At 44.9% G+C, this 14,632-nt stretch overlaps 1 protein-coding gene across 1 annotated transcript; it reads right to left on the bottom strand.

Moving 5' to 3' along the window:
- Nucleotides 1-1,339: 1,339 nt before the first annotated feature.
- On the bottom strand, nt 1,340-14,310 carry LOC139372884 (growth hormone-regulated TBC protein 1-A-like). Its single transcript, XM_071112741.1, has 8 exons — nt 13,713-14,310; nt 12,248-12,399; nt 10,696-10,863; nt 8,240-8,364; nt 4,346-4,442; nt 3,685-3,857; nt 2,214-2,399; nt 1,340-1,809 (listed from the first exon to the last, which is right to left on the bottom strand). The coding sequence occupies exons 1-8, from the start codon at nt 13,823-13,825 to the stop codon at nt 1,717-1,719; spliced, it is 1,107 nt and encodes a 368-aa protein (XP_070968842.1). The 5' UTR covers nt 13,826-14,310; the 3' UTR covers nt 1,340-1,716.
- Nucleotides 14,311-14,632: the final 322 nt, after the last annotated feature.

Here is a 14,632-nt window from a genome sequence, read left to right as displayed (position 1 = left end):
GCGTCATTAAGACGATATCAGTCTGGTAACGTCCACTGCTGTCCGCGCGTCATTAAGACGATATCAGTCTGGTAACGTCCACTGCTGTCCGCGTCATTAAGACGATATCAGTCTGGTAACGTCCACTGCTGTCCGCGCGTCATTAAGACGATATCAGTCTGGTAACGTCCACTGCTGTCCGCGCGTCATTAAGACGATATCAGTCTGGTAACGTCCACTGCTGTCCGCGCGTCATTAAGACGATATCAGTCTGGTAACGTCCTCTGCTGTCCGCGCGTCATTAAGACGATATCAGTCTGGTAACGTCCTCTGCTGTCCGCGCGTCTCAGACGATATCAGTCTGGTAACGTCCACTGCTGTCCGCGCGTCATTAAGACGATATCAGTCTGGTAACGTCCACTGCTGTCCGCGCGTCATTAAGATGATATCAGTCTGGTAACGTCCTCTGCTGTCCGCGCGATATCAGTCTGGTAACGTCCACTGCTGTCCGCGCGTCATTAAGACGATATCAGTCTGGTAACGTCCACTGCTGTCCGCGCGTCATTAAGACGATATCAGTCTGGTAACGTCCACTGCTGTCCGCGCGTCATTAAGACGATATCAGTCTGGTAACGTCCTCTGCTGTCCGCGCGTCTCAGACGATATCAGTCTGGTAACGTCCACTGCTGTCCGCGCGTCATTAAGACGATATCAGTCTGGTAACGTCCACTGCTGTCCGCGCGTCATTAAGACGATATCAGTCTGGTAACGTCCTCTGCTGTCCGCGCGTCATTAAGACGATATCAGTCTGGTAACGTCCACTGCTGTCCGCGCGTCTCAGACGATATCAGTCTGGTAACGTCCACTGCTGTCCGCGCGTCATTAAGACGATATCAGTCTGGTAACGTCCACTGCTGTCCGCGTCATTAAGACGATATCAGTCTGGTAACGTCCACTGCTGTCCGCGCGTCATTAAGACGATATCAGTCTGGTAACGTCCTCTGCTGTCCGCGCGCCATTAAGACGATATCAGTCTGGTAACGTCCTCTGCTGTCCGCGCGTCATTAAGACGATATCAGTCTGGTAACGTCCACTGCTGTCCGCGCGTCATTAAGACGATATCAGTCTGGTAACGTCCTCTGCTGTCCGCGCGTCATTAAGACGATATCAGTCTGGTAACGTCCACTGCTGTCCGCGCGTCATTAAGACGATATCAGTCTGGTAACGTCCACTGCTGTCCGCGCGTCATTAAGACGATATCAGTCTGGTAACGTCCACTACTTTCCGCGCGTCTCAGACGATCATCTCTGCTTTTTCACAATGTCACTTATTGCCAAACCACACCGCATTTGAGCATATGTTTTCATGTCCATTGGCTAAATATGTTTTATTTCATGTGACTTTCATACAGTAATGACAATAGTGTAATAGACAAAAGGTTTGATTGGCATCTTTGTTGTTCATTATTGTGATAGGCTCATGTTTAACCGGTGCGATGTGCCCCCACAGGATAGTTACTAATTACATTTGCTGGTACACGTAACACCTTATTTTCACCCCTAGTAGTCTCCATGCATGGTAGTCTACATAGCTACATGGTAGTCATGCTAAAGAGTACAAAACAGTCTAGGACACTGTCCCAACAGTGAGGGATAGGATCCGAGGAGACCATTAAGGAGTGTTGGGACCCAGCCCGGAATGTGTAGTGTGTTTGATTGACAGGTCAGGAGGATGGGGTCAGGACTCCTCAGCGATGATGCGTGCTCGACACGTCTCCCGGAGCTTGGTGATGGTTGCCATGGAGAGGCTTCCGGGTTCCGTGAAGATTTTCTGGGAAAGCAGCAAGACAAAGGATTAGAGGGATGAACAGAGATCATTATGGTGTACACACACACACACACACACACAGAGTCTTGTACAGCTAACCTTGTGGGGACACACAATTTAGTCCCACTCAGAATCCTATTTTCCCGAACTGGAACCCAAATATCTAACCTTAACCCTAAACCCCCTAGAAATATCTAACCTTAACCCTAAACCCCCTAGAAATATCAACCCTAAACCCCCTAGAAATAGCATTTCCCCTCGTGGGGACTAACAAAATGTCCCCAGTTTGTCAAATTTGTGTTTGTTTGCTATTCTTGTGGGGACTTCTGGTCCCCACAAGAATAGTTATAACACATCCACAAACACGTACATTTCAGAGTGTGTGTGTGGTGTGTGTGTGTGTGTACCTGCATGAAGGTGTGGCAGTCCTCTACATCAGGGCCTCTGGTCATGTGTTTGAAGCCGTCACAGACGTCAGGCAGGGAACCGGCCTGTTGGACCTCAGCCTGCTGGTTCCTTATCAACGTCAGAGCCACACGGAACAGAATCTTAGAACCCTCGTAGAACAGACAGTCCCAGATACGCAGAACCGTCTGAGGACGAGAACCAAGGAGAGAGACCAGAGTCAGGCTTAATGGGCCGCAGGACAGTCTGGCTTTAATGGGCCGCAGGACAGTCTGGCTTTAATGGGCCGCAGGACAGTCGGGCTTTAATGGGCCGCAGGACAGTCGGGCTTTAATGGGCCGCAGGACAGTCGGGCTTTAATGGGCCGCAGGACAGTCGGGCTTTAATGGGCCGCAGGACAGTCGGGCTTTAATGGGCCGCAGGACAGTCGGGCTTTAATGGGCCGCAGGACAGTCGGGCTTTAATGGGCCGCAGGACAGTCGGGCTTTAATGGGCCGCAGGACAGTCGGGCTTAATGGGCCGCAGGACAGTCGGGCTTTAATGGGCCGCAGGACAGGTCATCAAGCTGAGATGGTAGACAGTGACACTAGGCATGGTGATGAAATATGTAAAGATTGTTCTTCATTCTGCTGTCTCTTCCCTTCCTGCTGCTCCAGGACACAGCCCTGGACTGACTTCAGCTCAGCAGACTGACCTCCTGACACACAGAACCCATTCTGCCCTGTAAACCTGATTCAGCCCTGTGGTGGGGCTGAGTTCCCATTCTGCCCTGTAAACCTGATTCAGCCCTGTGGTGGGGCTGAGTTCCCATTCTGCCCTGTAAACCTGATTCAGCCCTGTGGTGGGGCTGAGTTCCCATTCTGCCCTGTAAACCTGATTCAGCCCTGTGGTGGGGCTGAGTTCCCATTCTGCCCTGTAAACCTGATTCAGTCCTGTGGTGGGGCTGAGTTCCCATTCTGCCCTGTAAACCTGATTCAGTCCTGTGGTGGGGCTGAGTTCCCATTCTGCCCTGTAAACCTGATTCAGCCCTGTGATGGGGCTGAGTTCCCATTCTGCCCTGTAAACCTGATTCAGCCCTGTGGTGGGGCCGAATTCCCATTCTGCCCTGTAAACCTGATTCAGCCCTGTGGTGGGGCTGAGTTCCCATTCTGCCCTGTAAACCTGATTCAGTCCTGTGGTGGGGCCGAATGCCCATTCTGCCCTGTAAACCTGATTCAGCCCTGTGGTGGGGCTGAGTTCCCATTCTGCCCTGTAAACCTGATTCAGTCCTGTGGTGGGGCTGAGTCTCTGATAAAGCTCAGCACTGATAAAACATGACTTAATAGTCCTTCTACAACAGATCACAGACCCAAACCTGACTGGGTGTTTACATGTTCAATAGTTACATCAACTTAGTAATAGTACTCCAACAACAACAAAGATTAGGCCAAAGTTCTCCCCTAACCCCAAGTCCCCCCCCCCCCCCCCCCTCACCTCTACAGGCAGGACGTCTATGTAGAGACAGATGAACCACCTGGAGACCACCAGGGTCCACATGACGTTGTGTTGCCCCATGGCCTGCCACACAACTGGGGCTTTGGTCCTCACAAGCTCCCCTAAAACCTCCTGGTCCATCTTCAGACCCAGCATGGCCGGGGTGTAGTAGTCTGGACAGGAGACAGACAGGACACACAACTTAGTATCAACAGTCCCTTTCATTACACTGTTGTTTTTTTTTACTGTCGTCAAGACACACACACACACACACACACACACACACACACACACACACACACACACACACACACACACACACACACACACACCTCAAAGATATGCGCCCTGAACTCAGTGACGAATGTGATCTCAGATCAAATCCACCTGTTTGTCAGAGTGGAGCCCGATTATGCCATGGTAGTGAGCTGGGGGCGTGAGGTCATTTCCTGTGTGACATCATAGGATTACCCCCCTCCCTCCCCTCCGTGTGACGGGACATGGGTCTTAACGAGGCTCAGGACCATGTGACCTCCGCTGGGTTATACATAGACCCACGGCAGGGAGAGAAGACAAACACACCTGGTAGTATCCTGCCCAGTAGAGCGTCCATCAGCTGGGTTATACATAGACCCACGGCAGGGAGAGAAGACAAACACACCTGGTAGTATCCTGCCCAGTAGAGCGTCCATCAGCCAGAATGATTTCTCCTCGTCTTTAGTGATGATGATGAGGTACCCAGCGATGAAGTTCATGCCCTGAAGACAAGACAGTTATTAGATGCATATGAATATTACATTTCAGCCACAATAAATTGTTAATAGTTACAACAGTGTTTTCAAGGTGTTGTTGTTGTCTGGAGGTTGTTGACATCCTCTCCTTGACAGCTTAGTGAGGGGCACAACCTGTTTTAATTCAACAGCCCTCTCTCTCTCCCTTTGCCTGCTAATTAGAGGTCGACCGATTAATTAGGGCCGATTTCAAGTTTCCATAACAATCGGAAATCGGTATTTTTGGGCGCCGATTTGCCCGATTTAAATTTTTTATACCTTTATTTAATCTTTATTTAACTAGGCAAGTCAGTTAAGAACACATTGTTATTTTCAATGACGGACTAGGAACAGTGGGTTAACTGCCTCGTTCAGGGTCAGAATGATAGGTTTTCACCTTGTCAGCTCGGGGGAACCAATCTTGCAACCTTACAGTTAACTAGTCCAACGCAATAACGACCTGCCTCTTGTTGCACTCCACAAGGAGACTGCCTGTTACGCGAATGCAGTAAGCCAAGGTAAGTTGCTAGCTCGCATTAAACTTATCTTATAAAAAACAATCAATCATAATCACTAGTTAACTACACATGGTTGATGATATTACTAGATATTATCTAGCGTGTGCTGCGTTGCATATAATCTGACTGAGCATACAAGCATACAAGTATCTAAGTATCTGACTGAGCGGTAGTAGGAAGAAGCAGGCGCGTAAACATTCATTCAAACAGCACTTTCGTGCGTTTTGCCAGCAGTTCTTCGTTGTGCGTCAAGCATGGCGCTGTTTATGACTTCAAGCCTATCAACTCCCGAGATGAGGCTCGTGTAACCGAAGTGAAATGGCTAGCTAGTTAGCGCGCGCTAATAGCGTTTCAAACGTCACTCGCTCTGAGCCTTCTAGTAGTTGTTCCTCTTGCTCTGCATTGGTAACGCTGCTTCGATGGTGGCTGTTTTTGTTGTGTTGCTGGTTCGAGCCCAGGGAGGAGCGAGGAGAGGGACGGAAGCTATACTGTTACACTGGCAATACTAAAGTGCCTATAAGAACATCTAATAGTCAAAGGCTAATGAAATACAAATGGAATAGAGGGAAATAGTCCTATAATTCCTATAATAACTACAACCTAAAACTTCTTACCTGGGAATATTGAAGACTCATGTTAAAAGGAACCACCAGCTTTCATATGTTCTCATGTTCTGAGCAAGGAACTGAAATGTTAGCTGTCTTACATGGCACATATTGCACTTTTACTTTCTTCTTCAACTCTTTGTTTATGCATTATTTAAACCAAATTGAACATGTTTCATTATTTATTTGAGGCTAAATTGATTTTATTGATGTCTTATATTAAGTTAAAATAAGTGTTCATTCAATATTGTTGTAATTGTCATTATTACAAATAAAATAACTTAAATCGGCCGATTAATCGGTATCGGTATTGAAAAATCATAATCGCTCGACCTCCACTGCTAATGCATCCTAATTCAACAGCCCCCCCTCTCTCTGTCTCCTTTTGCCTGCTAATACAGCCTCAAATCAAATCAAATTTTACAGCCTGTTGCTAAGAGGGAGAGAGATGAACAGGTGGACAGAGATACACTAAGCATCCCAAATGGCACCCTATTCCCTATATAGTGCACTACTTTAGACCAGGGCCCTATATAGTGCACTACTTTAGACCAGGGCCCCATATAGTGCACTACTTTAGACCAGGGCCCCATATAGTGCACTACTTTAGACCAGGGCCCTATATAGTGCACTACTTTTGACCAGGGCCCCATATAGTGCACTACTTTAGACCAGGGCCCCATATAGTGCACTACTTTTGACCAGGGCCCTATTCCCTATATAGTGCACTACTTTTGACCAGGGCCCCATATAGTGCACTACTTTAGACCAGAGTCCTATTCCCTATATAGTGCACTTTAGACCAGGGCCCATGGTAAAAATACATAGTCTCTAATAAGTAACTATTGGAATTGAAGTGATTTAACGTGTCTTTGATAGTCAAAAAGACAGACTAATAAACAGAAAAGCTGCCAATACGAGAGGGAGACAGAGAGAAGGACTGACTGTACACACACCAAACCTTCAGCCATAATGCTGCTCATTTGCATTGCTAAAGGCTGAAAATCTCCCTATCAAATCACAAACACACAGTAGCCTTGTCTATTCGACATGCCGTTCCAACTATAGAATTCCCATTTAGGAACAAAAGCTGATTGAATGATCGAGGAAGGGTTGGGATTCCTGAAAAGGCTAGTAGGTAATGCCTGGACCAGCCACAGGGGGCACTGTGAACACGGTGCAGTAGCAGTGAGGGCTGAGAAACAGTAGAACAGTGTTTCCCAAATCCAGTCTTCCAGGACCCCCTGATCCAACTCAATCAGGTTGATGGTCCGGGGCTACAATAATAATGTGTACTGTTGTAGAGGACAAGAGGACTGGAGGTGGGAACCACTGTAGTAGAGGACTGGAGTTGGGAACCACTGTTGTAGAGGACTGGAGTAGAGAACCACTGTAGTAGAGGACTGGAGTTGGGAACCACTGTTGTAGAGGACTGGAGTTGGGAACCACTGTAGTAGAGGACTGGAGGACTGGAGTTGGGAACCACTGGAGTAGAGGACTGGAGGACTGGAGTTGGGAACCACTGTAGTAGAGGACTGGAGTTGGGAACCACTGTAGTAGAGGACTGGAGTTGGGAACCACTGTAGTAGAGGACTGGAGTTGGGAACCACTGTAGTAGAGGACTGGAGGACTGGAGTTGAGAACCACTGTAGTAGAGGACTGGAGGACTGGAGTTGAGAACCACTGTAGTAGAGGACTGGAGTTGAGAACCACTGTAGTAGAGGACTGGAGTTGGGAACCACTGTAGTAGAGGACTGGAGTTGGGAACCACTGTAGTAGAGGACTGGAGTTGGGAACCACTGTAGTAGAGGACTGGAGTTGAGGACCACTGTAGTAGAGGACTGGAGGACTGGAGTTGAGAACCACTGTAGTAGAGGACCACTGTAGTAGAGGACCACTGTAGTAGAGGACTGGAGTTGATGACCACTGTAGTAGAGGACCACTGTAGTAGAGGACTGGAGTTGATGACCACTGTAGTAGAGGACTGGAGGTGGGAACCACTGTAGTAGAGGACTGGAGTTGAGGACCACTGTAGTAGAGGACTGGAGTTGGGAACCACTGTAATAGAGGACTGGAGTTGGGAACCACTGTAGTAGAGGACTGGAGTTGAGGACCACTGTAGTAGAGGACTGGAGTTGGGAACCACTGTAGTAGAGGACTGGAGGTGGGAACCACTGTAGTAGAGGACCACTGTAGTAGAGGACTGGAGTTGAGGACCACTGTAGTAGAGGACCACTGTAGTAGAGGACTGGAGTTGAGGACCACTGTAGTAGAGGACTGGAGTAGAGGACCACTGTAGTAGAGGACCACTGTAGTAGAGGACTGGAGTTGGGAACCACTGTAGTAGAGGACTGGAGTTGGGAACCACTGTAGTAGAGGACTGGAGTTGGGAACCACTGTAGTAGAGGACTGGAGTAGAGGACTGGAGTTGAGGACCACTGTAGTAGAGTGGTAAACGGTGACTGAGCCTGTAAAGTGGAATCTGAGGCTGCCTGTGGACTCTGGTCTAAAGTAGTGCACTATATAGGGGATAGGGCCCTGGTCTAAAGTAGTGTATTATATAGGGGATAGGGCCCTGGTCTAAAGTAGTGCACTACATAGGGGATAGGGTGCCATTTGGGATGCACACAAAGAACCGACAGGTGTAACAGGGTAAACGTACTTGACAGTAGCCCACAGCTGGGTTGTGGTGTCCGTACGCTAGCAGCACGTTGTACAGGGTTTTCTGGAGACATGGGTTCGACGTCTTGCGGAACTGGATGTTGTCAGGAAAAGTTCTGTTCAGGTCTGCCAGGGAGACAGGTGGTTAGAATCACTACCAAAAAAATAACCTTCCGCCAACTCTAAACATCTCTAACCCTTTCAGCTATTTGTCAAGACAGAGTACAGACAGAGAGACATATCTCAGAGGTCAAGCTCCCGTGTTCAGGTGTATATCGGTTAACCCATGATGATCTATATCAGTGAACCCATGATGATCTATATCAGCTAACCTGTTCAGGTGTATATCAGTTAACTCATGATGATCTGTATCAGTTAACCCATGATGATCTATATCAGCTAACCCATGATGATCTATATCAGCTAACCCATGATGATCTATATCAGCTAACCCATGATGATCTATATCAGCTAACCCATGATGATCTATATCAGCTAACCCATGATGATCTATCAGCGAACCCATGATGATCTATATCAGCTAACCCATGATGATCTATATCAGCTAACCCATGATGATCTATATCAGCTAACCCATGATGATCTATATCAGCTAACCCATGATGATCTATATCAGCTAACCCATGATGATCTATATCAGCTAACCCATGATGATCTATATCAGCTAACCCATGATGATCTATATCAGCTAACCCATGATGATCTATATCAGCTAACCCATGATGATCTATATCAGCTAACCCATGATGATCTATATCAGCTAACCTCTTCAGGTGAAAATCAGCTAACCCATGATGATCTATATCAGCTAACCCATGATGATCTATATCAGCTAACCCATGATGATCTATATCAGTTAACCCATGATGATCTATTTCAGCTAACCCATGATGATCTATATTAGCTAACCCATGATGATCTATATTAGCTAACCCATGATGATCTATATCAGCTAACCCATGATGATCTATATCAGCTAACCCATGATCTATATCAGCTAACCCATGATGATCTATATCAGCTAACCCATGATGATCAATATCAGCTAACCCATGATGATCTATATCAGCTAACCTGTTCAGGTGTATATCAGTTAACCCATGATGATCTATTTCAGCTAACCCATGATGATCTATATTAGCTAACCCATGATGATCTATATCAGCTAACCCATGATGATCTATATCAGCTAACCCATGATGATCTACATCAGTTACCCCATGATCTATATCAGTTAACCCATGATGATCTATATCAGTTAACCCATGATGATCTATATCAGTTAACCCATGATGATCTATATCAGTTAACCCATGATGATCTATATCAGTTAACCCATGATGATCTATATCAGTTAACCCATGATGATCTATTTCAGTTAACCCATGATGATCTATTTCAGTTAACCCATGATGATCTATTTCAGTTAACCCATGATGATCTATATCAGCTAACCCATGATGATCTATATCAGCTAACCCATGATGCTCTATATCAGCGAACCCATGATGATCTATATCAGCTAACCCATGATGATCTATATCAGCTAACCCATGATGATCTATATCAGCTAACCCATGATGATCTATATCAGCTAATCCATGATGATCTATATAAGCTAACCCATGATGATCTATATCAGCTAACCCATGATGATCTATATCAGCTAACCCATGATGATCTATATCAGCTAACCTCTTCAGGTGAAAATCAGCTAACCCATGATGATCTATATCAGCTAACCCATGATGATCTATATCAGCTAACCCATGATGATCTATATCAGCTAACCCATGATGATCTATATCAGCTAACCTGTTCAGGTGTATATCAGTTAACCCATGATGATCTATTTCAGCTAACCCATGATGATCTATATTAGCTAACCCATGATGATCTATATCAGCTAACCCATGATGATCTATATCAGCTAACCCATGATGATCTATATCAGCTAACCCATGATGATCTATATCAGTTAACCCATGAAGATCTATATCAGCTAATCTGTTCAGGTGAAAATCGACTAACCCATGATGATCTATATCAGCTAACCCATGATGATCTACATCAGTTAACCCATGATGATCTATATCAGTTAACCCATGATGATCTATATCAGTTAACCCATGATCTATATCAGTTAACCCATGATGATCTATATCAGTTAACCCATGATGATCTATATCAGTTAACCCATGATGATCTGTATCAGTTAACCCATGATGATCTGTATCAGTTAACCCATGATGATCTGTATCAGTTAACCCATGATGATCTATATCAGCTAACCCATGATGATCTATATCAGCTAACCCATGATGATCTATATCAGCTAACCCATGATGATCTATATCAGCTAACCCATGATGATCTATATCAGCTAACCCATGATGATCTATATCAGCTAACCCGTGATGAGGTATATTAGCTAACCTGTGCGTATGGAGTCTACCAGCTTGGGGTCGTGCTGTTGCTTCGTAGTGTCCAGTAGAGAGTGATAGTAGCCTGGGTTCTTCTCCAGGTGCTCCTGGGCCCCGCTGGCTGACATCCAGACCAACCCTCGGTGCTCGTTGGGCACGCCCTTGCGCACATAGCGCTTCACTGTGGGAGTGCTTCATAAGTCAGTGATACAACTTAAGTCCCATTCGCTCGCTCTCTCTCACACACACACACACGTACACACACACACACACCAAACGTATAAGCAGGAAGTGGAAGCCTAAGTATTGTCCATTTGTTTACTCCACTTGGGGGAGGGGTGGTGGGGTTAAGGGAAAATAATTAACTTTTTTAAAATAAATAAATAAATATTTACAAATCAAAATCAAAAATAATAAAATCAAATCAAATTGTATTTGTCACATACACATGGTTAGCAGATGTTAATGCGAGTGTAGCGAAATGCTTGTGCTTCTAGTTCTGACAATGCAGTAATAACAAGTAATCTAACTAACAATTCCAAAACTACTGTCTTATACACAGTGTAAGGGGATAAAGAATATGTACATAAGGATATATGAATGAGTGATGGTACAGAGCAGCATAGGCAAGATACAGTAGATGGTATCGAGTACAGTATGTACAAATGAGATGAGTATGTAAACAAAGTGGCATAGTTTAAAGTGGCTAGTGATACATGTATTACATAAGGATACAGTCGATGATATAGAGTACAGTATATACGTATGCATATGAGATGAATAATGTAGGGTAAGTAACATTATATAAGGTAGCATTGTTTAAAGTGTCTAGTGATATATTTACATCATTTCCCATCAATTCCCATTATTAAAGTGGCTGGAGTTGAGTCAGTGTCAGTGTGTTGGCAGCAGCCACTCAGTGTTAGTGGTGGCTGTTTAACACTACCAGTGTTAAAACACTACCAATACAGTACCAGTCAAAAGTTTGGACACCTACTCAGTCAAGGGTTTCTCTTTATTTTTTATACATTGTAGAATAATAGCTAAGACATCAGAACTATGATAAAATATCACATATGGAATCATGTCGTAACCACAAACAAAGTGTGTCAAACAAATTAAAATATATTTTATTTTTCAGATTCTTCAAAGTAGAAAAGTTGCATCTTTGCCTTGAGGACAGCATTGCACACTCTTGGCATTCTGTCAACCAGCCTGGTTAGAGAAGACAATGCTTCTACTAGTCAAGACTCAATCTCACAGGCACAAACATGACTCGAGTTGGGCTACCACGGTAACCTCCCACCCTTAAAATGGGGCAGGTGAACATTTTGGTCTAATCTGTGATATTTTAGTTAATAAGACTTGGGATACAAAAAAATCTAATTAAACAAAATACCACATTACTTCTTAGATGTATTGTTTTAGAAACATTACAATGCTCATCTGTTTTTTTGTGTTTTGTTGGTGTCATTTTAGCAGACAAAATATATATTGTCGCTGGTAAAAAAAATAATATCTAAATAGTTTATTTTATGCTCTGGCTCCGATGAAGTCCCACTCACCCTTGATGCTCTTCTCCAGCCGTCCCCGTCCCTGCAACAGCCTGGACCATCTGATGGACCTCCTGGTGAGCACGGCCAGGTACTCTGACATCAACTCCTCATACGACTCATAGTCAAAGTCCTCCAACCGCTCAAAGCCATACGGGTCCACACTGAAACAGAGTCACAGCCAAACGGAGTCCACACTGAAACAGAGTCACAGCCATACGGGTCCACACTGAAACAGAGTCACAGCCAAAACGGAGTCCACACTGAAACAGAGTCACAGCCATACGGAGTCCACACTGAAACAGAGTCACAGCCAAACGGAGTCCACACTGAAACAGAGTCACAGCCAAACGGAGTCCACACTGAAACAGAGTCACAGCCAAATGGAGTCTAGCTAGCAGGAGTCAGAAACTAAGTCATAGTGAGCGACGAGCGTAGTGAGACTGGTGAGTAGTAGTAGCATGTTTGGGAATCTGTTGTTTGCTATGGAATCTGGACACAGACTGGCCCTTTATAAGACCAGACACATTCTCCATTCAGCAGGACTGTTTTTCCAGAGGACTAGATTTAATAAGATCTTAGAGCAATGATATCATGTGGATTAGTGACCTAATGGGATTTTCCCAATTGAATACTGAAAGGTGGTTGAGTAAAACCACACTGTGGAAAGGAAGGAGGAGGAGAGGAAAGGAAGAATGAGCCCTGAGAGACAACCAAGGTTATTGTAGTAAACTAAAACATGAAAAAAAGTTTGAAAAACTAAAAAACTATTATATTTTACTCCAAAACAAACTAGTATAAATACAAATATATATTTTTTTAATCATGATGTATGTTTTAACTAATAGAAATAAAAACACTAAACTATAATCACCGTGGGGGCCACAACGTGTACCCTATCATGTAGAAAAAGATACAACCTAAAAAACCTCAGTGAACTTCAACAAAGCGTTGCACTGACAGCCTAATGTTTTGGTTGGGAACTTTTCCTAGCCAGCAATGTTCATCGATTACACTGTGTTTAAATGTTCACAGCAGCGGAGGACTCCTGTGCATAGCACAACACGTGTGACTAGCTACTAAAACGTGTGTAATCTCCATGGTGGGGGACGGGGTGTCGGGTGGAGGGTGTGAGGCAGCTTGGAATAGTGCACATGCCATTACGAAGGACGGAGTCCAACAGTCCTCTCATTCTCAACACATCAACTTAGCTAGCTAACTACTGTATGAGGTAGCTTTGCTAAAACACAAGTACAACCAACACCTGCCGTGGTTTTGTCGTTAGCCAGATTGACTAGCTAGCGTTGGCCATTTTTTTTGTTTGTTTTTACATAACTCTTCCTAGAATTGTTTAACGCTAAGAACATTCAATTGTCAGGTGTATGGTGATAGGGACGGGCAAAAATATGCAAAGCTTCGTAGCCAGCTAGTTTGTTAAGTTGGCTTGTAACTTTTGCAGGCTATAAAGAGTGGCTACCTGTGCACTCTCTCTTTGGCGCTGCTGCCGCTGGGAGGAGAGTTGATAGTTGAGTTCAGGCTGCGAAGTTGCGGCGAGCGAACCCTGTTCGCTTTGTTGTTTTTCTTTTCCATGAGTGAACCCAAATATATTCCAAATATCCCGTGGAAATATGGTCTAAACGCTTAGTTAATCGCAGAAGGCTATTCTGTAGTCCAGAAGTTGAAACGGTATCGCTGCTCTCTCCATGAAGCAAGTCCCAGGCGTGGACTCGGATGCCGATCAGGGACAGTCGAAGAGTCACTCGATGTCCCAGACAGTCAAACAACGGAGAGTTGTATTGACCCACCCGAGGCACAAGCTAATTTAGCTGGAAGAGGAGAGTAGTGTTTCGATCTTTCATCCTATCTGGAAGAGAGAAACCCGTTTATGCACCTGGATTTTTACTTTGGTGGGTGAAACTGGAGAGCAACCGCAATCTGGTAACAACTATGTTAAACGCGATCGGCTGACTCCACAGCGTCTCGAAACATGGTCCATAATTAATAAATATATTGAAATGTCTATGAATCTGCCGGGTGGTTTCTTTCCATGTTTTCCAAGGTAGAACGCCTGACTGTGCCCGAGCTCCGCTTAGCCTCGGGGCACATGTCAATCAAGCATGAGCGGGAAATAGAACCGCCCTCTCATAAATATTCTAGGTACGCAAAAACGATCAGCGATGAAATAACAAACCTATTCGATTATATATAATCACATCTCATTTTCTTACATTTTACTTCGTAATATACTAGGTTTACAAAATGTCCACAATGCCACGTCATGATAACGGAATAGGGAAACCCTTCTGACGCTTACCTTTAGCCACTCCCCCTGGCAGGTGATTTTTACAGTAGATGACGTCATGCATCACACATTCCATGACACAAATCATTGTAAAA

The sequence above is a fragment of the Oncorhynchus clarkii genome, chromosome 18 (genome assembly GCF_045791955.1).
Source record: "Oncorhynchus clarkii lewisi isolate Uvic-CL-2024 chromosome 18, UVic_Ocla_1.0, whole genome shotgun sequence".
NCBI classification, from domain to species: Eukaryota; Metazoa; Chordata; class Actinopteri; order Salmoniformes; family Salmonidae; genus Oncorhynchus; species Oncorhynchus clarkii.
The sequence above is the reverse complement of the archived record's forward strand: the minus strand, read 5'-3'. Positions and strand labels throughout refer to the sequence as shown.